General features: G+C 36.8%; 1 protein-coding gene across 1 annotated transcript; it reads right to left on the reverse strand.

The window, feature by feature from the left end:
• On the reverse strand, window positions 1-21521 carry LOC125251083 (sterile alpha motif domain-containing protein 3-like). The gene is made up of 6 exons (XM_048163991.1): window positions 21431-21521; window positions 20271-20363; window positions 14843-15831; window positions 12636-12791; window positions 10022-10111; window positions 1-702 (listed from the first exon to the last, which is right to left on the reverse strand). The coding sequence occupies exons 3-6, from the start codon at window positions 15815-15817 to the stop codon at window positions 382-384; spliced, it is 1542 nt and encodes a 513-aa protein (XP_048019948.1). The 5' UTR covers window positions 15818-15831; window positions 20271-20363; window positions 21431-21521; the 3' UTR covers window positions 1-381.
• Window positions 21522-27297: the final 5776 nt, after the last annotated feature.

Consider the following 27297-nt stretch of genomic DNA (forward strand, 5'->3'; position numbering starts at 1 on the left):
ACAGCATTTAATATAGAAATATCCTTTGTTCCAAAAGAAAATGTTAAAACATTGTTAAACACATTATAGACTTATGAATTGGCTTAAATGCCATTTTAATATAAACTAGGTTATACATTTTTTATGCTCTCAAGCTTCAACAAATTCATCAATTAAACTAAACACTTTAAAATGCCACTCCCACAACATACAATATAGAAACATCCTGTTCACAACATTCCTTTCAAAAAGAAACTCTGAAAAGCATTAACACATTAAAAGACGTATGAATTGGTTTCATACCACCTTAATCTCAACTAAGCTGATGCTTTAACAAATTCATCAATTAAATTGAACATTACTCTTGGAAAAAAAAAGGAAATAGCAATGGTTGCAGGCACTTCACCGCATTAGTTTGTTTTTCAGTCCATGAACTTTAGCGGAGCAGCTTTCCCCATCAATGTTCATGAAGATCCGCTGGATCACCTCAAAGGTGTATCGCAGCTCTTTGGGATAGCTAATGTTTAAAGCGTAAAGCAGTCCAAACAATGTGACAAAGGCATTGGGAATGTCTTGGAGATCCACAATGACAATCTCCCCCTCCAGTATCACAGCCATATTCACGACGTCGTCTGGGAAGGCACAATCCTGTCTGGTGTCCTCGCTCACTGACAAGATGCCCACCTTAACACTCTGAACAACATCGACCTCATTGTCAGTTGGCTGAAAAAAAAGAGAGAGAGAGAGATTAAAGATTTAGCAGTAGACTAGAACTTTCATTACCACATTAAACATACATTTTACGCCAGTTTACATTTTGATCGTGTATTTTTTTTACTGTCTATGCCAATAAAATGTTTGTCTATGCAAATCAAATTTTTCTAGAATGATTTTCCAAATAGAGCTATTCAAGTAATCTGATGAATATTCTTCTACTTTTTATCAAATAAAAATCACAGAAAAATGTCAAAAGGAGGTGTGCACTATGCACAATCAGCTGTGTTTTAAAATTCAGAATAAGGGTATGTTTACATGACAATGATGTACTAAAAACAGACAACAACATTAGCCGCGTTTCCACTGTCGGGCTTAAAGCGGGCGTGCTAGTGCGTGCCAGGGCCAGTCGCGTTTCCACTGTCACTTCTGGGGCTTGATCATGCCTCGCCGGGGCTTCCTCGGGGCCAACGGCCAGGGTTTTTTGGCCCGACGAAAACCTTGGGCCAAAGCGGGCCAGCTGAGGCTAGAGGAGTGGTTATGATCAAAGGCTGAGTTTCTCCGCGTCTGCAGAGCGTCAGCGCCGTTCATTTCAGAAAGATAACAGCTATAACGTTGTGTACATCAACATTAAAAACTTTTAAAAATAAGCTGAGCTCAAAACTCACTTTCAGTCAGCAGCGAGTGTTTGAAATAACGCGATCCGATGTGGATTATAATCACCATAAAAGGCAGAAATATTTATAAGCGATGTAAAAGTTATGCACGCTAAACATTAACGTTACCATAATAAACATGGTAAATGTGACCTTTTGAAGAAATCAGACATCAGCTTCTTATTCTCTATCACAATTGTGTATTAATTTAGTAACATATTTTATCTGTCGTAAGTCTCGTCTCGAGAGTTTAGCTCCGCGTAGCATGTCATCAAAATATAATAATGATTTTTGTTCAGGAGCTTTTATAAAAATAGATAGCGTCTGCACTGTGGATCATTTCAGAAAGCTAACAGCTATAACACCAGCATTAAAAACTTTTTTTAATAAGTTGAACTCAACTCACTTTCAGTCAGAAGCATGTGTTTGAAATAATTTGATCCGATGTGAATTATAATCACTAAAACAAGGCAGAAATATTTATAAGCGATGCGAAAGACTGTGCACGCTAGACATTAACATTACCATAGTAAACATGGTAAATGCAACCACTTGAAGAAATCAGACATCAGCTTCTTATTCGCATCACAATTGTGTATTTATTTACTTATATTATCTGTCATAAGTCTCGTCTCGAGAGTTTAGCTCCACGTATGTTTTTTGTTCGGGAGCTTTTATAAAAATAGAGTTATCCTTCAATCTAAATGTGACGTATATAGGCTACTGTGGCTACAAATAAACAGTAACAGTCTCGACTGAATAAGCAGGCTATTTTCATAAGCGTTTAAAATAAATAAATAAAATAGAAATACATTTATTTCTGTGTGATTAATTTTGAGTCCTGATAAATTGATTCATTATGATCAATGTATCATTTATTCTATAGTAAAACATCGATGCTTTTGAATTTGAATATTTAACAAAGCATGCAAACATAAGGCCGCTGTTATCGTGTTCGTTTTGTGAGCGCGCTAGTTCCAGTGACTTATTTCTTAGTTTTCTAATAACTTCTCTTTGTTGGTGAAACGATGGGGTTGCATGACGTTGTTCCTGAGAGGCGTGTAAAGGGCGGGTTTTAGTGACGAGCAGCGGAGCTTCAGGCCTGACTGGAAACGCTGCACTATTCTGGCCTCGTGCTACAGGCCCGAGGCTATTAGCCCCGCCCGGCCCATTTTAAGCCCTGGCTCGCACTGGCCCGACAGTGGAAAAGCGGCTATTGTCAAAATTATCCCTGTTCACACGGATCTGCGAAAACGTCAGTAGTTGGCGATGTCACTTCATCAAAAAACACCTACACATACGCGCATTATGTTACCGTTTTCAGATTCATGTTTTTGTTGTTTACATGAAGAAGGTAACAGTATCATTTTCGAAACCTTGTGCTTTGAAACTTCGTGTTCAGTGCTCACTTCAGTTTTCGTGTAAACAGCCCCTAAGTTTTAGAATAGAAGTTATTGATAAAGGATTATTTGTTTGTGAAAATGTTAGTATGCAGATTTCATATGCAAATTCATTTGTACACATACTTGTTGAATGAGATCCAGTTTGCTTGGTACTTTTTTTATCTTCATTTACAGCGAAATGATTTGATTCAATAGTAATTTTTGCAAATTCAGAAAAATTCAACACAATACACAATTAAAACTGATGATTCACAATTAATGATTCGATTCTGCATTTTGCGTTTTTAATATTGTGAAATGAGTTTGGATGTACTGATCAGTCACATGAAAAATAGTAAAACCAACATGAAAAATAATCGTGATATTCCTGAAAATAATCGTGCTGTGATATTTTTGCTATATCACGCGACCACCTCTACTTGAAAGATAAAATATGATATACAGGGTTCATGCAGGTTTCAGTAAGTCAAATTTAAGACCTTTTTAAGACATTTTAAGACCATAAAGATTGAAATTTAAGACCTACACGACGCATTACCAAAAAATATTCAAATCAAAGAAATTCTGAAAAAATAATTGTATTTCAATGAATTCAGTCATTGCAGCCGCCCACCCCTCTAGGGGTCAGCCAGCTGTTTTTTCGTTGTTTTTGTTTTCCGTTTATATATATATATCAGTGGCGGCTACTGGTCTGTCAGAGAGGGGAAGCTCATTTTCGGCCTACATCATAAAATTGTCTATTTATTTAAAAGTAAATTCTGCCCTACGTTCCTTTTCAAGAAAATGGTCTGTGACCCTGTCGTACCAACTAGGAGTCTTTTCAAGTGACTTGACCAGTGTCCTCTCAATGGCCAGCAGAGCTAGGCTGCTTAATGAATGAATGAAGGAATGAAGGAATGAATGAATGAACGATCTAAAAAAAAAATATTAAACTCTGTAAAACTGAAACAAGGAATGTGGTGTATAATTGTGTGAAATGTATGATGAAAATCAAGCAATTTCGCCAAGCAAATATCAAAGAAATAGGTTGCAGCAGTTTTTATTTCGACTGAACTTGAGAAATCCGCGATGGGACTGAGCGCGAATAGCTTCAGTGATTCCTTATAGTACAGAATCGCTGTCAGTCAAAAGGAGATGCAGTCTTTCGACAGACCCTCCAATCATCACGCAGAAGCTCGGACAGGGTACCCCCAGGATCCTCCAAATGAAATTCAAGGCTTTTTAAGACCTTTTTAATACCATTTTAAATGAAATTCAATGCCAACTTCGTACCCATTCTGACAGAAGTATGAGGGGAAAATGTCAAATCTGTATAAATTTTGAACCCTAGAAAATAATTAATTCGGCATATATTTTTATACCTACTATAAATATTTTATTTACCATAGGCCTACTAAATGTAAACAGCAGTGTCTCTCTCATTGTTACAAAGTGTAATATAATTATATAGGCTAATACTATGATGTAATTGATGTAATACTACTAATATACTAATATAATACTACTAATATAATACTATTAATTGCAATAGTCTGGTGCAACTTCTCACATCCAACAAGGTGCATGGAATAAAAAAAATTAGTAATTTAGGAACAAAACCAGCAACACTCATAGATGCCATGGAGGGGTCAGAAATAAACAAAAAACTGAAGCTATATATATCAACTTTATTTTGCCAAAAAATAAAAATCTCTCATTGTTATTAGTTTTTAACATTTAGTGGAAGTAGGCTGTTTTCCTTTACTTCATGCTAGCTTAAATAAAATTAAAATCTTGCACTGAACAACACTGTACAGAACAAATACAACCCTTGAATACATTTGTACACTCTTCTGTTTCTTGACATGGTAGCATCGGACGCGTTTCGGTGATTTAAAACGACGCTCGTGACTTAAAGTCGAGTGCTTTTACTGTAATTTAGGCAAGCGCGCTCATAATAGAAGCGACGCGGTTGAGAGCGCGGCTCATGGTTGCATAGCAACGACAGACGCCACGGGAGCGAAAGCGCATTGAAAAGAAGGAGAATGCCGGCGCGGCCGCGTATGTGACGCGTACTAGAGAATAATAATAATAATAATAATAATAAGAATTTAGCGGGCCGGATTATGTTTTATTTTTGAGATCAGTTGCGGGCCGTAAATGGCCCACGGGCCGGCAGTTTGAGACCACTGGACTAGACTATCACAGAACGCTGACACAATCAGCTACCCAATGATGATTTTCATTCAATCCGAGCACAGATATTGACTCGTATTACTCGTATAATACTCGTACTCGGCAGAAGTGCTTTATCCGTACCGGATACTCGTTTCAGCCGAGTATCCGGCTCATCTCTAGTAATTTACCTCACTTGCCTAGTAACCATAGTAACGGGTGCGCGAGCTTTCGCGCTTACTGCTATGACGTGGAGCGCGAGGTGCACTCAACATTACGCTGCATGAATTTTTAATTAGCCTACACTAGTAACAGTTCATTTTGTTACGGTATGAACTTAATCCTAGGAAAAGTTAAAAAATAAAAAAAATAAAAATAAGACCTTTGTAACGAAATCCAAGACTTTGTATACCAAATTCAAGGCTATTAAGGCCTTAATTTTAGATTATCAAATTTAAGACTTTTTCAATGCTTTTAAGACCCCGCGGGTACCCTGTCGGAGTCCGGGCCAGCCCACTCCCCATTCACCCCCAGAGACGCTGAGCGTCCGTGGGCGGGACATAATCGCAGCGTTTATCCAATGACCGTCTAGTTTCGAAGCGCTGAAAAAAAACGTTCAAAGCAGCCCCATTGAAGTCAATGGACGCTGGGCTTCAGTAGGGAAATGCACTGTGACGCTGCGGGAATGTATGAGAAGGAATCGAGTCAGCCGACCTGCTATATGTAACTGATTCTGAACGAACTCGTCTTTGAGATGAACGTTTTCTAACGCATTTTTAGTCAATAAAATGTTAATACAATAGTACATATTTGACCATTAATTTTGTGACATTATAAGGGAAGCCGAGCTTCCCTTGCAGTCTTAAAGAAATCGCCACTGATATATATATATATATCAGGGTACCCCCAGGATCCTCCAAATGAAATTCAAGGCTTTTTAAGACCTTTTTAATACCATTTTAAATGAAATTCAATGCCAACTTCGTACCCATTCTGACAGAAGTATGAGGGGAAAATGTCAAATCTGTATAAATTTTGAACCCTAGAAAATAATTAATTCGGCATATATTTTTATACCTACTATAAATATTTTATTTACCATAGGCCTACTAAATGTAAACAGCAGTGTCTCTCTCATTGTTACAGAGTGTAATATAATTATATAGGCTAATACTATGATGTAATTGATGTAATACTACTAATGTAATTGATGTAATACTACTAATATACTAATATAATACTACTAATATAATACTATTAATTGCAATAGTCTGGTGCAACTTCTCACATCCAACAAGGTGCATGGAATAAAAAAAATTAGTAATTTAGGAACAAAACCAGCAACACTCATAGATGCCATGAAGGGGTCAGAAATAAACAAAAAAACTGAAGCTATATATATCAACTTTTGCCAAAAAATAAAAATCTCTCATTGTTATTAGTTTTTAACATTTAGTGGAAGTAGGCTGTTTTCCTTTACTTCATGCTAGCTTAAATAAAATTAAAATCTTGCACTGAACAACACTGTACAGAACAAATACAACCCTTAAATACATTTGTACACTCTTCTGTTTCTTGACATGGTAGCATCGGACGCGTTTCGGTGATTTAAAACGACGCTCGTGACTTAAAGTCGAGTGCTTTTACTGTAATTTAGGCAAGCGCGCTCATAATAGAAGCGACGCGGTTGAGAGCGCGGCTCATGGTTGCATAGCAACGACAGACGCCACGGGAGCGAAAGCGCATTGAAAAGAAGGAGAATGCCGGCGCGGCCGCGTATGTGACGCGTACTAGAGAATAATAATTATAATAATAATAATAATTTAGCGGGCCGGATTATGTTTTATTTTTGAAATCAGTTGCGGGCCGTAAATGGCCCGCGGGCCGGCAGTTTGAGACCACTGGACTAGACTATCACAGAACGCTGACACAATCAGCTACCCAATGATGATTTTCATTCAATCCGAGCACAGATATTGACTCGTATTACTCGTATAATACTCGTACTCGGCAGAAGTGCTTTATCCGTACCGGATACTCGTTTCAGCCGAGTATCCGGCTCATCTCTAGTAATTTACCTCACTTGCCTAGTAACCATAGTAACGGGTGCGCGAGCTTTCGCGCTTACTGCTATGACGTGGAGCGCGAGGTGCACTCAACATTACGCTGCGTGAATTTTTAATTAGCCTACACTAGTAACAGTTCATTTTGTTACGGTATGAACTTAATCCTAGGAAAAGTTAAAAAATAAAAAAAATAAAAATAAGACCTTTGTAACGAAATCCAAGACTTTGTATACCAAATTCAAGGCTATTAAGGCCTTAATTTTAGATTATCAAATTTAAGACTTTTTCAATGCTTTTAAGACCCCGCGGGTACCCTGATATATGTGACCAGTCACGGAAAGTAGGGACACAAGTCGGTTTTGGGGCATTTTGAGTTATTCACAGATTCTGAAAGTGCAGTCTCCAAGCTTTCCAACGATGTGTGACACATGGAAATCTGATAATATTTGGAGAAGTTGTGGCCATTTGAAGGTAGGCAATCAAGAAAGCTCTATAGGGAGAAAAACGCCTCTAAAGTTGCAGTTCTCGCCTGTTCTCACCTGCTGGGAGTGACAATAGGGCTCATTTACATCTCATTTAGATAAGCCATACCCCCTGTAAAGCTGCATGGACCGCATACTATTAATAATAAAGGTTAATGTGCATTGTAAATGTCAGTAATTTATCTTTTTTGACTTTTATAAAAATGATTTAGAGGCTGAAATATGTGACTTTTTTGTCAAAACTCTATTTGAACTTGTGCATTGTAGATAACATGTTGCAAGACACTCCTTTAAAATCTGCCCATCATTTTTAATGTTATTATTTTAATGTTTATGTAAAGAAAAAGTACATATTGATGCTAATTTTATTTTTTATTTGCTGGTTTTCCACATAAAACTTGGTGAATTGACTTTTTGAACAGGATTCTGTGATAACTGTGATCATTTTGGTCACTATAATCATGAAATGAAATGTTCTCACCTGAGAAGCCTGTTAAAGAAGAATAGGCAATCCAGGAAATAACTGGACTAACAGAGAGGCCAGAGATCGCTAACTATGGCTATTCAAAACACTTTTCAAGTCAATAAATACACGATTGAGACGATGAATGCATGCATTGACTCAGAATTTGCGTCTGAATAGCGCTGGCTCCGTGGGCGTGGCCGCATTAGCAGATAATGAGCTGAATCACGGACTTCTGACATGGCTCTCTTTTCATACAGATTACATAAACACAGAAGGTTTGTTTTCGATTTGACTTACACATTTTAACTCTTGACATTTCAACGTTTTTTCAGACATAGGCTAAGTATAATTTTTTTATGATTAGTATTCACTAAGTTACAGTTCATTTTCTGAGAACTATCAGATTGGACTTCGTTCAGAGGGAGACGAGAGATCACGCATAATGTTAGTTTTCTTTATTTTTCAAAAAGCACAACATTTTGTTTTTACTCTGAGTGTACACAAATAAAAGAAGACATTCTATAGTTTCAATTGATATATTACTTATGTCTCTATGACAAAAAATGACGGAGTATTTTAAGTCTGTTTTGCTGCAATGTGAAAAAAATCCTGCAAAATGCGCCGGCGCGTTACCCGACTCCAGAGAGGTAATGTCTTATTATGCCGCTTTCATCGTCGCTCAGATCGTCTTCAGAATCAGTGAGCGCTTGTTCATAAGCATCCGGCTTGTCGAAGAAGTACTTCAAAACATTCATTGAATTTTGATATCAGCTAGAGCCGGCCAGAGCGCTGCATAGTAAGTAGCCACGCTTCCCAGTATGGAAATACACACAGACAATGACACGCCCCTACTGCGTGCTAGAGTCTCCGAAAAACAAGCCGATTTCAACCTCAAAATGTACGCTTTTAAATATACCAATACTGCTATCTCAAACACGGAAAGGCTTCTTCATGATCTCAACTAACAGATTCTGCAAAAAAACGAAAATCACCAATTTTGAAAAAAAATGCTTCTTTCTCATTTTGCTCGAGAGTTGTGCTGCCGACTTGTGTCCCTGGTTTCCGTGACGGGTCACATATATATATATATATATATATATATATATATATATATATATATATATATAAATACAGAATCTGAATTAAAATGTGTTTGATTTAAGCCTACATTTCAAAATTTTGTGTCATAAAATTATATCGCGCATACAGCTCAACTAACGCGATCGTTATAAAGGTGTTTAAACAACAATACACTTCCACTTGCATGTATTTGACAATCGGAATATCAGATATTTCATGCCATAGCTAACACATTTGTGAGTATTCTGAATAAAAAAGGGAAAATGACATAAAAGCAGATCATCATTCATTCAGCGCTGTTGCTGCTGCGGTGTGTCACGTGAAAAGAATGACGCGTCACCATGGAAACCATAAAATAACGGTCGCCTATAGGCCTACACTACACACCACTTGTAACCAACAGCAGAAATCGCTGTGATCTAGCCATGTCTCGTTCAAAGTACACTTTCCCATTTTCCACACGTAGCCGAACTTTTACAAACTCTGAGGAGACGCAGACGTATCTCGCGGGCAGGTAAGTTATTGCATTTATCACGGGATTTGTAGTTTTATCAACGCGTATACCAACACCAATATACCCCAGAAAGAACTACGACTCGCTACTTTTTTGCTACTTTGTAATAACTTTCAGCAGGTAGCATTTCTGGAAATGGGTTAAAAAAAATGTATACCTGACTTAATGAAATTTAAGACCTCGGATGAAAATCTGGCCGTTTTTAAGACTTTTTAAGGCCTTAAATTTAAAGTTCAGAATTTTAGACTTTTTAAGACTTTTTAAGACCCCGCGGGAACCCTGGATATAGCAATACAATACATTTTAAAAGGCATAATTAAGCATAACATAACTGAAGGAAAGCCAAATAATGATTCATATTCTTATGGTTTCAATGAAAATACAGGTATCTATAATCGGTATCACCAAAATATAAAAAGTACCAAATAAAAGCATCACTATCATACTAAAGTGATATTGGTGCATCCTTATTCCAGTGTTAATGGAAAAAAGTACTAAAATGTTTACCTCACAAACTTTGAAGACGTTTTCTGGTTTCTCCCTCATGTAGTATGGAAGGCCCAAAATAACTGCTCCCCTCTTCTTCTGGTTACAACTCTGCCAAAAAAATGTGTTCACTTGACGGAAGTGTTTTGTTTGTATATACAGTACAGGTCAAAAGTTTGGAAACATTACTATTTTTAATGTTTTTGAAAGAAGTCTCTTCTGCTCATCAAGCCTGCATTTATTTGATCAAAAATACAGAAAAAACAGTAATATTGTGAAATATTATTACAACTTAAAATAAGTTTTCTATTTGAATATACTTTTAAAAAATAATTTATTCCTGTGATGCAAAGCTGAATTTTCAGCATCATTACTCCAGTCTTCAGTGTCACATGTAACATCCAGTCTATCACATGATCATTTAGAAATCATTCTAATATTCTGATTTATTATGAGTGTTGGAAACAGTTCTGCTGTCTAATATATTTGATGAATAAAAGGTTAAAAAGAACTGCATTTATTTAAAAAAAAAAAAAATATATATATATATCTTCTTTACTATCACTTTTTATCAATTTAACACATCCTTGCTGAATAAAAGTATTGATTTTATTAAAAAATAAAATAAAAAAAATTACTGACCCCAAATTACTAACCAGTAGTGTATATTGTTGTTACAAAATATTTATATTTTAAAAACATAGCTTCTTTTTTTTTTTTTTTTACTTTTTATTCAGAGTATCCTAAAAAAGTATCACGTTATGAAGAAATATTAAGCAGCAGAACTGTTTCCAACTTTGATAATGAATCATCATATTAGAATGATTTCTAAAGGATCATGTGATAATGATCCTAAAAATTTAGCTTTGCATCACAGAAATAAATGATAGTTTAAAGTATAATAATTGAAAATCAATTATTTTAAATTGTAATAATATATCACAATATTACATTTTTTTTCTGTATTTTAGATCAAATAAATGCAGGCTTGATGAGCAGAAGAAACTTCTTTAAAAAATATTAAAAATAGCAATGTTTCCAAACTTTTGACCTGTACTGTATATTTTTATATATATATATATACATATATATATATATATATAAAATGGCTGCACACTGGTGCATTCAACAAATAGATGTTTTATATGAATTTGTTTTGTTCAAGCATTGCGGTTTGTTTTCCTTTATTAACCATTTATTTTACATTACAGATTATAAGTCAATGTTAATTTTTTTTCTTTTTAATAGAACAAAAAGAATTAAAGTCTACTGTTAAAAGTACTGGATCGATAATTACTAATAGTAATACCATTAAAACTTAAAGGATACCCATCCGTAATCATCTTCGGAAAAATCATTCTTCATCATATTGCATGAGAACTGTGACTTGCTGTGAACAACTAAGTTATTTAAATAAGCAATTAATAGTGCCACAGAAGTACCTTGAAGCTTGCAGCATTATTTAGTGTTTACACAGTTAGACAAAGTGGGGTTTATTGAGCAGCTCAAATTCCATTTTAGTTGTATAATCAAAAATATGATAATGATATATGATAATCAAAAATATTATAATTTAATTGATTTATTTAAATTTGACAGAAAATGCATTCCATAAAAACTGTTAATGTATGTAAAGCTATATAATATATATATATACTGTTAAAAACTTATACTGTTCAAAATTTATATAGAGTCATATATTTCTGTCATAAGTTAAAACAAACTTGTTTGGATGGGTTTTCGTGAATACCTTGAAGTTTCTGTGTGAATATGATATGACGCTAATTTTCTCAAAAGAAAAGGTAAAATGCTAAAGTGACTCTGACAGCAGCTCTGGAGATGAAGTTCATGTGTTAATTGTCCTCATATAAAGGGATTTCGCACCGGGTAGTTCTAGAAGCCACCAGGGTGGTCTCCTAGTCTCTGATAAGCACAGCACTTTAAGCTGGTGTACCACTGGTGTAACTTTGTATTTGTTTTGTTTAAGGTGTTTAGCCGATCCTTTATGATTAATTAACCATGATGTTTTAAACCGCGGTTAATCGTAAAACTGGTTAATCACTGCATCCCTATGCTGGGTTAGACCCTACTCTGAAGTAGGAGCTAAATTAGTTCCCCCAAAAGGAGTTCCTAGAATTAAAATCGTTCCTAGATCCCACGGTGCAAAACCACCAAAATCCGGGAACTTCCGCCAATAGTTCTAGGAAAGCCTCTAATGTGAGACGGCAGAGGCTGAAAAAACACTGCAAGTGTCACACGTACTTCAGTATGTGTAGTAAACAAAACTGCATATCTGTGCCATTCATTCACACAGAACATGCAGGATTCATATTTAAAGAGTCATTTTGTGGTTTTGATTTAAGTGACTGACCTACTTTTGATTCATTTATCCAAATATTGACGAATTCTGTGACATTCCATGCAATACAGTAAAAAAAAAAAAATTAATAGATGATTCCATCTGTGTTTTGCGCATCACAGAAATCATAGGGTCCTACTAACAAAATGAGACCTCAAATCGTTTTTACCAGTGGGATTTTGTGCAACAATAGCAAATAATAGAATTTTCCTGATGCAAATTTCTTTGAAAGCTAATAACAAATTAGTTTTGCTGTATAAATTAAATTTGACTTGCCTGTTCATCCAGACACTTCAACACATTCAGAAGTTCTGGAACTTCATTGCTTCGCTTGGTGTATAATTGCAGGAGCCTGGGTAGATGCTTGTCAAGCCCTTCGAAGAATGTTCTTTTTAAATCAATGGAGACAAGCCTACAGAATTCAAGAGCAACCTGTTGAAGCAAAAAAAGAAAAAAGAAAAAGACTTTAAAAAAATCCCACGCACATAAACTAAACATTAAAGGGGACCTATTATGCAAAATTCACTTTAATAAGGCATTTAAACACAGATGTGTGTCCACAGTGTGTAAACAACCAGCCTATAATGGTAAAATCCACCCACCCCTTTTTTTTTTTTTTTAGAATCCCCATAAATCAGTCTCTCAAAACAAGTGATTCCAGATTTCTCTCTATGTTGACGTCATCGTAGGGAAAAGCCCCACCCACTGGTGACAATCTCTACCCTATTAGCAGTCTGCCATTGTTATATTGTCACTGGAGCAGTGCAGGGATAGACAGACATCGGTATTGGAGTACATCTGTCCTGCACAGTTTAGCTCCAACCCTAGTCAAACACACCTGAATATCTTAAGAATAACTACAGCTATGCAAAGGAAAGTGAGTTGGATCATGAGCTAAACTCTGCATGACAGCAGCACTCAAGATCGACCATCTGTGAACTTGTGGTATGTCTCAGCTATAGTATGTAAACATTATAACTGATTTGTTGATGCCTGTAATAATAAACATAAGAGTCTCCATTAGGGATGTGCGCAACAACTAATTTTGTAACCTTTTAAACTGAAATTTTGCAACCAACTAGTCTGACCTCTGGAGACAGTGTATATGTGATCCATTTGCAAGTACACTTAATCTATGAACAGTCAAATCCTATACTGAATGCAGCTAAAAATAGGTCAGATATCATGCATGCGATGTGCTTGCCTTGATTTATCATTGTTGTATATTGAACGTTCACTTAAGCAATGTTAGCCATTTTAGACACATATATTAAGATCAACTGAATCAGCAGCAAAGGACTAATGAGTTCAAACCCTATATATACATATATATATATATATATATATAGGGACTCTGACACAAGTCAGCACGTTAAGGTATTGTTGTTCGCTACCACGGCAACCAGTCCTGGTTTGAACATGCAAAAACCGAATGTAAAATTAAATTTGCCGCTCCAGATATATTTTCAAAATACAGCATTAATTTCAAGATGTAACATTAACATGACGGTAATTTAAATGTCTTTGTAAAAACAAAGCAAAATGTGAAAAAAGTGCAAAAAAATTAATTTGTAAACGACTAATATTTTCTAAGTCGACTAACAGCAGCAGTATTGTTTAATTGACTAGTCTCGTACATCCCTAGTCTCCATTAACTCTCCACATCTGAGCCACTAAGGTTGCAGTGGTGTAATTTTATTGAAGGGAATGTGTCCAAGAAAATCGGTAAAATGAAAAAAAATATATGCCATACATCTGGATATGTTGCATCACGAACCGTTTGTAATGATCAATTTTGAGAGTTATATTTGCTGTGTGAGCTTCTCCTGTATTGTTTATGTCAGTGTATTGAATAGCGAGTTCTAGCAGACAGCCCTCTACTGGCAAGAGGCGGGGAGCAGGAACTCATTTGAACTAAAACTTCACAGACACATTCTGGTGACACCCGAGACTTACCGTATTTTCCGGACTATAAGTCACACTTTTTTTCTTAGTTTGGCTGGTCCTGCGACTTATAGTCAAGTGTGACTTATTTATCAAAATTAATTTGACATGAACCAAGAGAAATGAACCAAGAGAAAACATTACCGTCTACAGCCGCGAGAGGGCACTCTATGCTGCTCAGTGCTCCTGTAGCATACCCCTGAAAATATTAACTGAAAACAACTGAAAACTGTTAACTGAAATATTAACTTAAAGACAACTGAGAAAGACTGAATGCAAACAAAATGCCCCCAAAAAGAAAATCGTATTCTGCAGGTAGTAAATATGCAGCCGATCTGATAGGTGACAGGAGCACTGAGCAGCAGTAGTCGGTAATGTTTTCTCTTGGTTCTTGGTTCTAAATAAATGCGACTTATAGTCCAGTGCGACTTATATATGTTTTTTTCCTCATCATGACGTATTTTTGGACTGATGCGACTTATACTTAGGTGTGACTTATAGTCCGAAAAATACGGTATATTACATCTTTCTACACTTACTTGTCTTTGAGTGAAAAGTGCAGGCCATCTCCTCCTTATTTCTGATACTGTGGGCTCATCTTCTACAATCTCCTTTCTTCTGGCACAGAAAGTTTTCTCCATAGCTGCATCAATTAAATGCCAGTCTGGATTTTTTTTTGTCATCTCACACTGTATATCTTTCCTTTCAGTCTCCAAAGCAGTATAACTTGATCCAGCAGGTAAGTCCGGTAGAAAATTGGTCTCCGATCTTCGGGGTTTCTTGACTTTGTATTTTTTTCTATCTGAAGCATGGCATTTTTCACTAGTAACAGTAAGCTCTGGACATCCAGCATCACGAAGTTTACTTCGGAAGTTTCCCATTTTGAATTTAAGGCTTATTTTCCATCCATACCACCCTGTGGCCGATCCCGGTTCTTTAAGGCATGGATGTGTCTCTGTGAGAGCCCTTGAAACAGACTCGAACTCCTCATTGGATGGATACGCCTTGTAAGAATAGATTGCAGTGGCAAGTTTGTCAAGAATCTCAGATTTAACATCCTTGGATAGGCTGAGCAGTGAGCCATCTTTAGCATATTGCTCATTTCCACGTTTCAAACGTAATTCTACATCATACGAAAAGCTTGGAATGGGAAAAGAAACAGGCCATTGCTGTGAGCGACTACTTGCTGTTATTGATCCAGGATTTCCATTGTTGATACTCGAGTCAGACGATGATGACATAACCGCTGTGTCTAATGTCACATCTGACTGGCTAGAGTCAGAGGGTGGTGCTCTACAATTAACTTTAAGGGTTGCCTTTTCAGGAGGAAGTTCAGTGATAGTCGTTAGGTTGCACAACTCATGGTCAAATTCAGGATCCTCATACTGAAGTGTAAAATCACTTTGTATGTTCAGCTTGCTTTTCAGTGTTGACAGAAGAGATTCTATGGATTGTGGCCGATCAATGTAAACTTTCCTAATATCCTCAGGGGACAAAATCACACGAAGAATCATTTTGTTGCAGGTTTCTAAGAAGAAAAGGCAAGAGTAAATGCATTTAGTTAAGGAGGAATGTCTTCGGTGAAATCATCAGCTTCTTATCAAGCACTGCATATGAGGACAAGGGGTGATAATCATTCAATTCATCTGGATCAACAACTCTCAACTCACAAGTGGTATACTTAGTTAGTTCAAAGCATCTGAAATGCTCCCTGTACCATGCTGAATACGGTTCAATGAGAAAGGCAGGTTTGTTCATAACAATCAATATTTTGACAAGTCTGCCAAAGTCTGGAAGCCCACTGGTGTATCCCACAGAAAGAAACATTCCCTCAGAGTACCTGGTGCCATATATGCATGCACTGGATGCAACAGATATCGATGTAACATTGGAATATTTGGACTTAACTGCCAGCTTAAATGAAAGATCCAGGCACTCAGTGGACAGAACTGAAACATGATCAACCACTAAATCTGGCTTGAAAAGAGTTGGCATGTCAAGGTGGTAAGCAAGTGTCAGCTGATGTCGCTGGGCTAATGTAAGCATTACATTTTTAAAGTTTCCAGAGTCATGCACAGCTTTTTTAAAAAAGCTGTGTTTTGCTTCAAATCGTATGGTCCAGAAATCAATCACTGGTCCAAAACATTTGATTAGTTCTGGATAGTGCTCGATAAAATGGTGCTTTGGATGGAGTCTGAAGTCTGGAAATTCGTCTTGCAACAATTTCCGGTGATCTGATATTTTTGAATCAAGGTAGTCCAAACTCTCTGTGGAAAACTGAGATGAAGCTAAAATCTCAACAATGTCCTTCAGTTCAAGAATTAAACTCCAGGTTGCATCATTCTCTGGAACTTTTGAACCAATAATCAAAGGTAAGAACCGTAGAAGGCTCCAGTTTTCATGTCCGTTGCCTCCTAAAGAACCTTTCAGTTGGAATGATTTTAAGATCTGCTGTGGTCGGTTTGTTTTGTCAGAAAATCTATATGGGAAGGACTGAATTGCGGCATTCAACTCGTCCAATGTGAAATATTTCTTCTGAATCAGTTTCTTCAAACAAAGACTTAGCTCCAGGGGTACAACACCTTCAAAGACGTCGTGGAGAAAGTCGGGGGGAAAGCCTTTCATGGTGGAGAAATGTGCAAGTCTGTTAAGAGGACAGTCCCTCTTAACACCATCTACTACTGCGTGTGAATCCTTGTTCTTCTGAATTTCACAAAGAGTCTGCTCATGCAACTCCTCCGTTCTCTTTGGGAACCTCCTCTCTCTAACTTCATGTGTCTGAATCTCACCATGTCCTGCCAAACAAAATCTGCAGAACTTGTTTGTTGAAAAACTTTCTTGAAATCCAGCAAGCGAGTGTGCGCCTAAATTGTCTGCAGACACATAGAGTATTGTTCCTCTTATACTTGCACCCAGTGTCTGAACAAACACTCCATGTTGTTCAAGTACTTCAACGTCTGAAAGAAGCGGTTCAAGAATTTTGTCGTATCCATACTCTTTGACATCCTTGGTCTTACATAATGTTGCAAGATAGATGGATGATAAAGTGGACCGGTCTCTTCCTGGAAGATTTGCAATTAACCAGTAAATGGCACAAAGTTTGTGCTTTTTCCTTGAAGTGCCCAAAGGGTTACACACTTCAAAATCGTCAATGTAAAGTCCAAGGGCTATGCGCAATTCATCTGAAAAAAGGATCTTGTTGTCCTTAAAATACAGCCCATCCCTAAATGTTTTAATTGTTTCAGGATGTTTCCATGTATCTGCTTGGTCTGACTGTAAAACCTTGTCAAGGACGTCACATCGATTCAACAGCGCAGTTAAAACTTTTAAAATTGGTACATAAACAAATGTGTTTTTCTGAGAAGCATCAAGAGTGTATTCTACAGGTTCTATCACAGTGAAATTATCTTTGTAGAATGTTGTTCTTTTGTAAATAGAGCTAAGAGGACCCCTTTTGGACAAAAAGGCTAAAGGATTTGTTTCCAAGACCGTTTCGGTAATGGCAGCAATAACTGAGGAATCCAATGAACAGTTGTGTTTGTTTAAGACCTGTTTAACTGACATCTCAGCAAGCTCTCCAACATTACTACCAATGCTTCCAAGTTCTTCAACTATTTCTTGAATGGCTGTCTTTGAGACATGTAAAATGGCTTCCATGCGTAAAAACAGTGAAGCTAACTTATGTTGAATCAAGCCCTCAACAGGAAGATCTGGATTGGAATGCAATGGACTGGACTGGACTGGGTGCCAACACCCTTCGGCTGGTAGGCTGTCCGCAGGTTGATTATCTGTATGTTCAAACCTTTCCTCAACCTCTTCGATTTGACATGAAATTAACTCTGCTTTAAAATGTCCAGTATTTTGGGAATGGTGTCTTTTACTTCTGTGTGCCGCAAATGTAGAGAACACACAAGTTTGAAAACTGCAGTCTTCAAATGGGCACTGGACATTTTCATTGTTTTTCAAGTGAATGCCCAGGTGGGAGAAGTACTGCTTCAAATTGCAGGCCTCTGAGAAACTGCAGAGGTTACACTTCACCCGGGAATTCACGTGATCGACAGATTTTGCATGATGCGTATGCAAATGTCTTATCAGTGTTGCCTGAGTTCTAAAGGAGCAGACACAATCTTGGTAAATACATGGCAAAGGACAGGTCCTCCCATGATGTCCATGTTTTAATTTGTAATGCTGAATGATAATTTTTCTTTTTGTACTGTCAAAAATGCAGTACTTACAAGTCCACTTCATCTTCACATTAACACCAACATACCTACAATAAAAAAAGACAGTTTATTTAAAAAAAAATAACACCCAATAACACCCTTAGTCAAGTCTCTCAGGCTTAAAGTTGGCATGAAACAAAGTTGCGATCATATGACAGGCTGCTGGAAACCACACCATACAATAGACCTTTATCACAGTGAAATAGATTACCGGAAGTGCTTGCCAAAGCAGTGTATTGATTCTTCCTGTTATGTATATTTTTAATGTGCTGTTAACACATAGTTGACTAAACACCTCTTAAAATGAGCATCCGCAGAATGATTTCAAAATCTGGACAATTTCAGAGACAGGAGAAGAGATATTCTGATGATTATGGTGTACAGAAAAATATAAAAAGAGTAAAACAAAAAACAAAAACAATTCAAACATTCAGCCATTAGTTTTGATTGTGTTGCGATAGTACCGGAAGTAGCGATTCACTGCTTCACTTACTGGAAAAGGGAAGTGTGATAAAGCTCTATTGTACATAGTAGGGGCATAACAGTTCTCGGTTTAAAAAAAAATATATATACTTCGAACTATTACATTCTCCACCTACAGTTTGGCATGCACTTGCGACCTGGTTCATCTCAAATCTGACAATTTATCGATAATATGGTTTGTTGAAAATAATGCATAAAATAGACAGAGTTCTGCTAATGTATGTTTCTGGATGTATGACATCAAATGTATGTCGGATACACATTCTAACTTTCCAATATATTACAACAGCAATGATCAAAAAAAAGTGGACAAACAGTCACTCTTTGCAAACTTTGTTAAATGTGAGTGTCATATTATGCTCTAATATGACCAGTCATTTACTGAGTTATCACACGGGTGTTGACAGCACACAATCACAGGTGAGACTTGAACAGCACACATTGCTATCAGTGTTTAAACTAAACTCATTTGCGCATGTTTTTAAGCCTTGCTAATTTAAACATTTAAATCAAGAATAAGTGAATATGAATTTATGTGTGCTGCATGAAGTGCCCATTCAGTCAGTGTTCAAACACTGACATTACATATTGCATAGATTAAATATAGATTAATCCTTATTTAAGCACAGATCAAACAGTCAAAATCTTTGAGTGATTTTGCTATGTCATTTGTTTGATTTTCATCACTGACAGACAGCAGTTTAGCTGCTGTCACTTTAACTTTGGGGTTTTAGGGAGAAACGAAAGCACAACTCTGAAGGAATTGAAGGTGTGCTCGAAGTAATGCAACAGCGGCACAATGAACGTTCTACCTCGTTTATCTTGTTTTCATCGTTGGAAGCCAAAAATTAATCATACATCCCTATTATTATCTTTAATTACTGCCTTATTATTTTTTGCTTTCAAATGCAGGGAGACCCTGAAACTTCAGACAACAGGTTTATAAATGATTCACATGATGAAATTAGGAAGATTGTTGAAATGTGTTCTCAAATAACAAATGACACAAACAAGCATCACTGAAACATGCAGTGTGTCAATTAGCGCCTGCACTAAGCCCTCTGGCTGATCGCGCTAAAAAAGCTCTAACTTTAATAATGTTCGACCAAGGGAAAAAAAAGCTTCTGGGAAAGTGTGTGGCTGGAGTTCATGGTGGAAATGACCCTAGGTTGAATTTAGTCCGAACCATCCCTTTAAGTTACCCGCATCACAAATTGATAGTTAATTTTAAGAATTTCCAAAGATTGCTGTGAAAACTGACCTGTATCTGGTGCTCTGCAACTGAGATGAAGTGAAGTGACTGAGGTAAAAAAAATTTGGTTGGCGAACAAGCTTTTAGTCAACTTGACAGAACCTGTGAGTCAACATGAGAAAGTACAATGAGCTAATCTTCTATGTGCAGAAATACACTCAATAATCGTACATTCGTGACAACGTCGCGTGTAATTCTCCCTATTATTAAGATTTCTTAAAACAAGAACAAAAGCGTGACGAAATGGCTCAAGGCCGCACAGAATCCAAACTCTGAATAGTAATAATGAAAAACCGTGACATTTCAAACCACAGACATATTAATTGTCATTTCTATCACCCATCGATTCAATTTGACAGTTACTTTTTTAATTCAAAGACTGTGATGAAAACTTACCTATATCTGGCGCTCTGCATCTGATGAAGTGACTGAGGTAAAAATCCGGTTTGGTCCAGTTAGTGAACGAGCAGCTTTTAATCAACTTGACTGAACCTGTGAGTCAACACGAAGAAGTACGTTACAATGAGCGAATCTTCTATTTGCAGAAATACACTCAATAATCGTACATTCGTGACAACATTGTGTGATATTCCCCATTTTATTCAGAGTTCTTAAAACAAGAACAAAAGCGCGACGAAATAGCTCAAGGCCGCGCAGAATCCAAACTCCGAATAGTAATAATGAAAACCGTGACATTTCAAACCACAAACATATTAATTGTTATTTCTATCACCCATATCGATTCAATTTGACAGTCACTTAAAGATTGTGGTGAAAACTTACCTATATCTGGCGCTCTGCATCTGATGAAGTGACTGAGGTAAAAATCCGGTTTGGTCCAGTTGGTGAACGAGCAGCTTTTAATCAACTTGACTTTACCTGTGAGTCAACACGAAGAAGTACAATGAGCGAATATTCTATACACATATATAATCTTACATTCGTGACAACATTGTGTGTAATTCTCCCTATTATTTAGATTTCTTAAAACAAGAGCGAAAGCGCGACGAAATGGCTCAAGGCCGCGCAAAATCCAAACTCTGAATAGTAACGTTAATAATGAAAAACCGTGACATTTCAAACCACAGACATATTAATTATTTCTATCACCCATATCGATTCAATCTGACAGTTACTTTTTTAATTCAAAGACTGTGATGAAAACTTACCTATATCTGGCGCTCTGCATCTGATGAAGTGACTGAGGTAAAAATCCGGTTTGGTCCAGTTGGAGAACGAGCAGCATTTAATCAACTTTTGAACCTGTGAGTCAACACGAAGAAGTACGTTACAATGAGCGAATCTTCTATTTGCAAAACACTCTGACTCGAAATGGATAATATAATTCTGAAAATCTGCTTTTAATAATGGTCATTTGCACTTATGAATTTAATGTATGATTTCAGAAATGACGGATTTGTGGACAATATTTACACTGCGACTATAACAAACATTTAATTGCTTTACAAATCCTTAATAGGCCTATATTATTCGATAACACAATACTATAAAACGCTTATTACGAAATAAAAACTTGCAACAATCCACGTTAACAATATAAAATGTCACACTTACTCTGTATCACTCAGTTTCTTCTGAAGACACGTGTTGTCCAACATGGAAAATCATCCGGTTTCCGCTGGCTTCTCTCGAAAATTCTCAAAGGAAAAAAAATGATTCAGCGAATCATCTTGAGCGGTTCATTGTTCATGAATCGCTCAATTCCGCCCATGATGAATTGGAATCTGACCATGAATAAAAACTGAAGCAGCTTGACAAATTTTTGGTGTAATTTAATTAATCTGTGCTCATAATTGTAAACAATATTTTTAATGTACACACTAAAATAAAATACACTGTAATTAATTTATATATACCACAGTAGTGATAACTACAAGACAACCATTGACACTGGCTTGAGAAAACCTGAGCAGAAAGTTTGAAATAGATTTAATGTCGTTAAGTTTGAAGATTTATGTTTACAGCGGTTTTAAAAGCTTGAAGTTCAGGGTTTAAGACAATGCAATCTACCAGACAGCAAGATAGATAGATAAATTAAGTTTAGTTTACACAGTAAATTGTTTAGTTTACTGCTATGAAAGCATTAGAATTGAAGTAAAACCTGCAGAAAATTTTGTGCAGTTGTTTCAACTTACATTTATAAATTAAAATAACAATTATACTTGTTAATTCAACAGAAAGTCTATTGCAGTTGTTTAAACATACATTTTTGAGTTAAAATAACCATTTTACTTGTTCATTCAACTTTCAGTCTAGTTGAGGACAAAAAAACTTAAAATTTCTTGTTGTCTGGACAATCTAGTTATCTCTACACAAAAAAACAAGTTGAAATAACTAAATTGTGGAAATATTTTTTACAGTGTACCCACTCCAAGTTTTTTGCCAACAGTGAGAGAATTAGCAAACTTTCTGTGTCCCTTAGGAACATGCAAGGGGTTCCGTACCCTCACTTTATCCCCCTCCTGGAAACAAGAAGTATGAGCACCCCATCAGTTTACTTTTTCATTTTGGGTTACACTTTATTTTACAGTGCCGAAGTTACATTGTAATTACTCAAATAAGTACTAAGTACTATTAATTAACTACATGTACTTACTATAGAGTTACAGTTAGGGTTATGGTTTGGTTTAGGGTTACTTACTTGTAATTATGCATAATTTACTGTTATTACTATAGTAAGTACATGTAGTAATGTGTAACTACAGCACTGTAAAATAAAGTGTTACCTCATTTTGTGCTGCAGCTGAGTAACCCTTTGGTGAAAAGTCATGTCAGTTGGTGAGTGCATAGGTGGCATATGGAGTGGCACGGTACACCTGCAAGAAGTCTGTTCCCACAGATTTTCATGGCTGATATTGCTGTATGGCAGTTTGGACAGTATGTTTGAGCACATGGTTAAACCTCTCTACAGAACCATTAGGTGCCGGGTAGTAGAGAAAGGTGGTGACAAAATATTCCTTCCTGCCAGAAAAGTAGCGAAAGGAGCTGATGTAAACTGAACACTGTTATCAGTAACAATACTCAATGGATTGAGCTGACACATGTGGCAGGAATGGACAGCTTAATGAACCTGAGAATCCATCCTTGGCCACCAATAGAAATCACAAAGGTGATGTTTGGTTCTCACTTCTCCCTAATGTCCTTTGTGTGCTATGGAGACCAGCATAGTTTGAAGAGCAGCAGGTGCAATCTAGAGCCCTGCACGGGACCATTTTCTTAATCCTGCACCTGCCCACTCCCGCTGTATTTCCCACCGTGGTAACACTTTACTTGAAGGGGTGTGCATAAGACTGACATGACCCCTTCATAATCATGACATGACACATGTCATGAATATGAAGGAGGTTTTATGCATGTTTATAACAGCTGTCATTAAATGTCATTTGCTCAATTATGTCATTTTTAATGCAAAGATGACATTGTTTGAGATGTCTGTGTTATGACAACTTGACATGAACCAATACATCATAACCTGTCAGTGTATTTGTCATGACAACTTGACATTATTTAGCTTTATAAGTTAACATTACATTAAACTGTCATGTGATTGGTTTTGACATTAGCTGTCATGAGGCCATTATAATAGTGTCATGAATATTTTTCTTGACCTCAACTACAGTGGTACAAATTGAATTTGTCATTAAAATGTCATTAAGTTTTAATTGTTACATGTCATGTCTCTGTCTGCCCCTGTGACCTAGTTTCCCCGTTCTGTTAATTAGTTCATTTGATTCACCTGTGCCTTGTTAATTATCCTGTCACCTAGTTTAGTTCCTTTGTTAGTAGTATGAGCACCCCACTTAGCAATCATTTTACTAAATTGTGTGCACAATATCATATGCACAGTTTAGTAAAACTAGGGAATGAGACGAATATCAATGAAAAATTTATATCTACAGCACAGTTTAAAAATAATTTAAAGTTGACCAAAGTGCTTTGCATTCATACAAAATATAACAACATTCAAGACGAAACAATAAACAAAATTATATAAATTAGATAAATAGCCTATAATATAAGAGCCATATAAACAAATTATGTTGCGTGCATGATTATCTATTTTCTGCATGTCATTTTCCAACATACAGCTTGCAGACAGATAATTAAAGGCGGCAGACAGAAAATCAACAAACTCAACATCTGCAGATAATACTGGTGCTCCAGATTCTGTTGGAGAAGTAGGTAAGGGCAAACATGACAGATAATCAGCAGGGGCATTTTGAATCTGTACACATCATTCATCAACCCTCCGCTGAACAGTATGACCTAAGAACAGCAGGCTGGTTTGCAAGTGACACTTGTCTTTTTTGAGCTGCAAACCAGCAGCTTCTTAGTTGTTGTAAGACTACCTGAAGTGCTTTGTCATGCATAGACATGTCACATCTGTGGATGATAATGTTGCCCAGATAATTTTCAGTTCCTGCCAAGCCAGCCAAGATGATGGTCATCATCTTCTAAAATCCCGCAGGTGCTGAAGCCAATCTGTAAGGAACAGGACAAAAACAGATCACTGCCTTATTTGTCTCTCTTTTCTAACTTTTTCTGTGTAGGTCTGGGTATAGCAGTTTGGGTATAGTGAACCTGTGATCTTGAATGATCATGGTAGTTGGCATTTGCAACTATGGCCTTCCCACTCTTGATACGAGTCCGCAAGTCAAATTCGACAATATTTAGAATGTGTTCCTTGTTGATTAAGATGGCCCTGTCATAGGCCACAAACCTGGTTCCACCAATGCAGCTTGTAGGTAGTTGTCTGTTGACCACTTCTCCAGTCGTCAAGTGAGGTGTGTGCTATGAGAGTGTTAGTGTGGCATGAAGTAGTTCTTGTCCCACTCCAGCAGTGGGTCATTGCACAAAGCTCCAGACTGCTGTTCATCCTCAAAGACAAAGATTGGATCTCCTACTGGAAAATAAAACTGTAAATTGAAGCTGCAAGCAGCGTTAAAAGGGCCCTCACACCCAGGGCCACCGCCACCCGGTGGCCTTAGGAAAACAGTGAACAGTGGGCAACATGCATTTAAGCCAGTAAATATAGGAGAAAAATAGCAAAGTCATTTTGATGTGCCACAGTTCCTGCTGCCAGCAGGTGCCGCTTTTACTGTAACTGAATATTGCCATGTAGATCTTCAGGTCAGGACTATTATCAAACATGTAAAGTTTGGGGCAGGTTGGACATTGTATGCCTGACTTACAACAGCTTCATGTTTCATGGCGAAAGAACAGATATTTGTCAGGCCGCCACAGACACGCTGTTCAACGAAAACTCAAGATCTTTGCAATTTATCATCCCTAAAACCTTCAGATTAGACTGACCAAATATGATGTTGTTCTGGTTAAATCTCAATGAGGAGTTAATCACAGCTTAAAACATGACACCTGTTGCCCGCAGGTGGCACTATGACTGTAACTGAATACTGGCATGTATATGTCTTCAAGCCAGGACTCGTGAAAACGTGAAGTTTGGGGCAGATTGGATATTGTATGCCCTCACTTCCTGAACAACTTCCTGTTTCATGGCGAAACATCAATTTTTGTCATTTGTTGGGACACACCCTTCAGCGAAAACTCAAGATCTTCACAATTTAACATTGCAAAGGCCTTTAGTTTAGACTGACCAAATATGTATCTCATAAAATCTCTAGAAAGAATTCGTTAAAGTACAACTTCTGGAAAATGCAAAAACTGCAAAAATTTTGCAGAGAATTCAAAATATCTTACTTCCTCTTGGGTTTTCAGATTTTGCTCCCAGGGACATTTTTGTAGGTATTGGGCTATTACATGTATCTACCGAATTTCATACTTGTATGTGAAACATAGCGCATAGGGCGCTTAATTTAAATTTTGTAGGTGGCACTATCGAGTCACTTTGCCACACCTAATTCTGAAACCCATATCAAATGTAAATTTTCACCACTTCTGATGCGTGTGCAAAGTTTCATGAGTTTTCAAGCATCTTTAGGCCCTCAAAAATGTGATTCATTTCGGAGAAGATAGACTTCTGTAATAGACTGAGCAATTACAATAGGGTCCTCACACCATCGGTGCTCAGGCCCTAAAAAGGACAGGAGGCAAGAAATTAACCAGCACTACACTCTGTAATCACCTTCTACGCATTTTTTGATTCCAGTGAATGTGGAAGTGAAACATCTTTGCTAATAGTGTAACCCTTTTCCCTGATGGAGCAGCCGGAGACATTGTGTCGAAATACCGACAACTAGGGGTCACTCCTGGGATTCCCAAACACCTGGGATTCCCAAAATAGGCCTATGTATTATGTTATTTTCTTCTTGTAATAAAATTTAAAAATAGAAATTTGAATTATATAGTCTACACATTTGCATGGGGGTAATTAAGAGTGATAGTGTTTTCCCTAAAAGGCTACATGAATGAGTAGGCTTTGCATGGAAGTTTTAACAGCAGAGAAACAACAGTGTAGTGGACAGCGCTTCAACACATGGCGCATCTGTGCTTTAAGAGATCCAAGTTTGAGACCTGGCTTGAGGTTTAGCCTTCTCAAGCCAACATAGTTCGTTTGAAATGTACATTTATTGATCCTAAAATGATCTTTGTTATTCATTGTCTGTCATTTTTATTAGTATTATGCTGTGTTTATTTTTAATTGATACTTAATGAACATTGTAAATATTTGCTCTTAACCGATGTTGAGTGAGTCTTTGTTTTACTGTTCTTGATGCTTAAGAAACAGCAGATTGGTCAAGAGTTTGGTTTTATGAATCACACAAGGAATATATGATGTAAAGCAAAGGAAGAACAACAACAAATTTCAAAACAGATCTGTACATCAAACAAGTCAGTGTTGGCTGAATATTCTGAAATTCTAGACATTAGAATAATATTTTAAAGTGTATTGATAATGAAGGAATTAAATAATTTACATGTCATAATATTTTTGTCATTTTGATATTTTTGTCAATATCTCATTGATATTTCTGTCCAACGCTCATACCACTTGACTACGAATTGACTTTCTTCAAAATGGCCAGAACAGAAGTTC

The sequence above is a fragment of the Megalobrama amblycephala genome, linkage group LG17 (genome assembly GCF_018812025.1).
Source record: "Megalobrama amblycephala isolate DHTTF-2021 linkage group LG17, ASM1881202v1, whole genome shotgun sequence".
NCBI lineage: Eukaryota > Metazoa > Chordata > Actinopteri > Cypriniformes > Xenocyprididae > Megalobrama > Megalobrama amblycephala.

What these genes read in the sequence shown, in the direction of transcription:
- LOC125251083 (XM_048163991.1), bottom strand. Translation starts at nt 15,817, where the DNA reads ATGATTCTTCGTGTGATTTTGTCCCCTGAGGATATTAGGAAAGTTTAC. An exon ending in CACTTTTCACTCAAAGACAA is followed by an intron (nt 12,792 to 14,842) that starts GTAAGTGTAGAA and finishes TTGCTTCAACAG; the next exon opens with GTTGCTCTTGAATTCTGTAG. An exon ending in TGAAGTGTCTGGATGAACAG is followed by an intron (nt 10,112 to 12,635) that starts GCAAGTCAAATT and finishes TTTTTTTGGCAG; the next exon opens with AGTTGTAACCAGAAGAAGAG.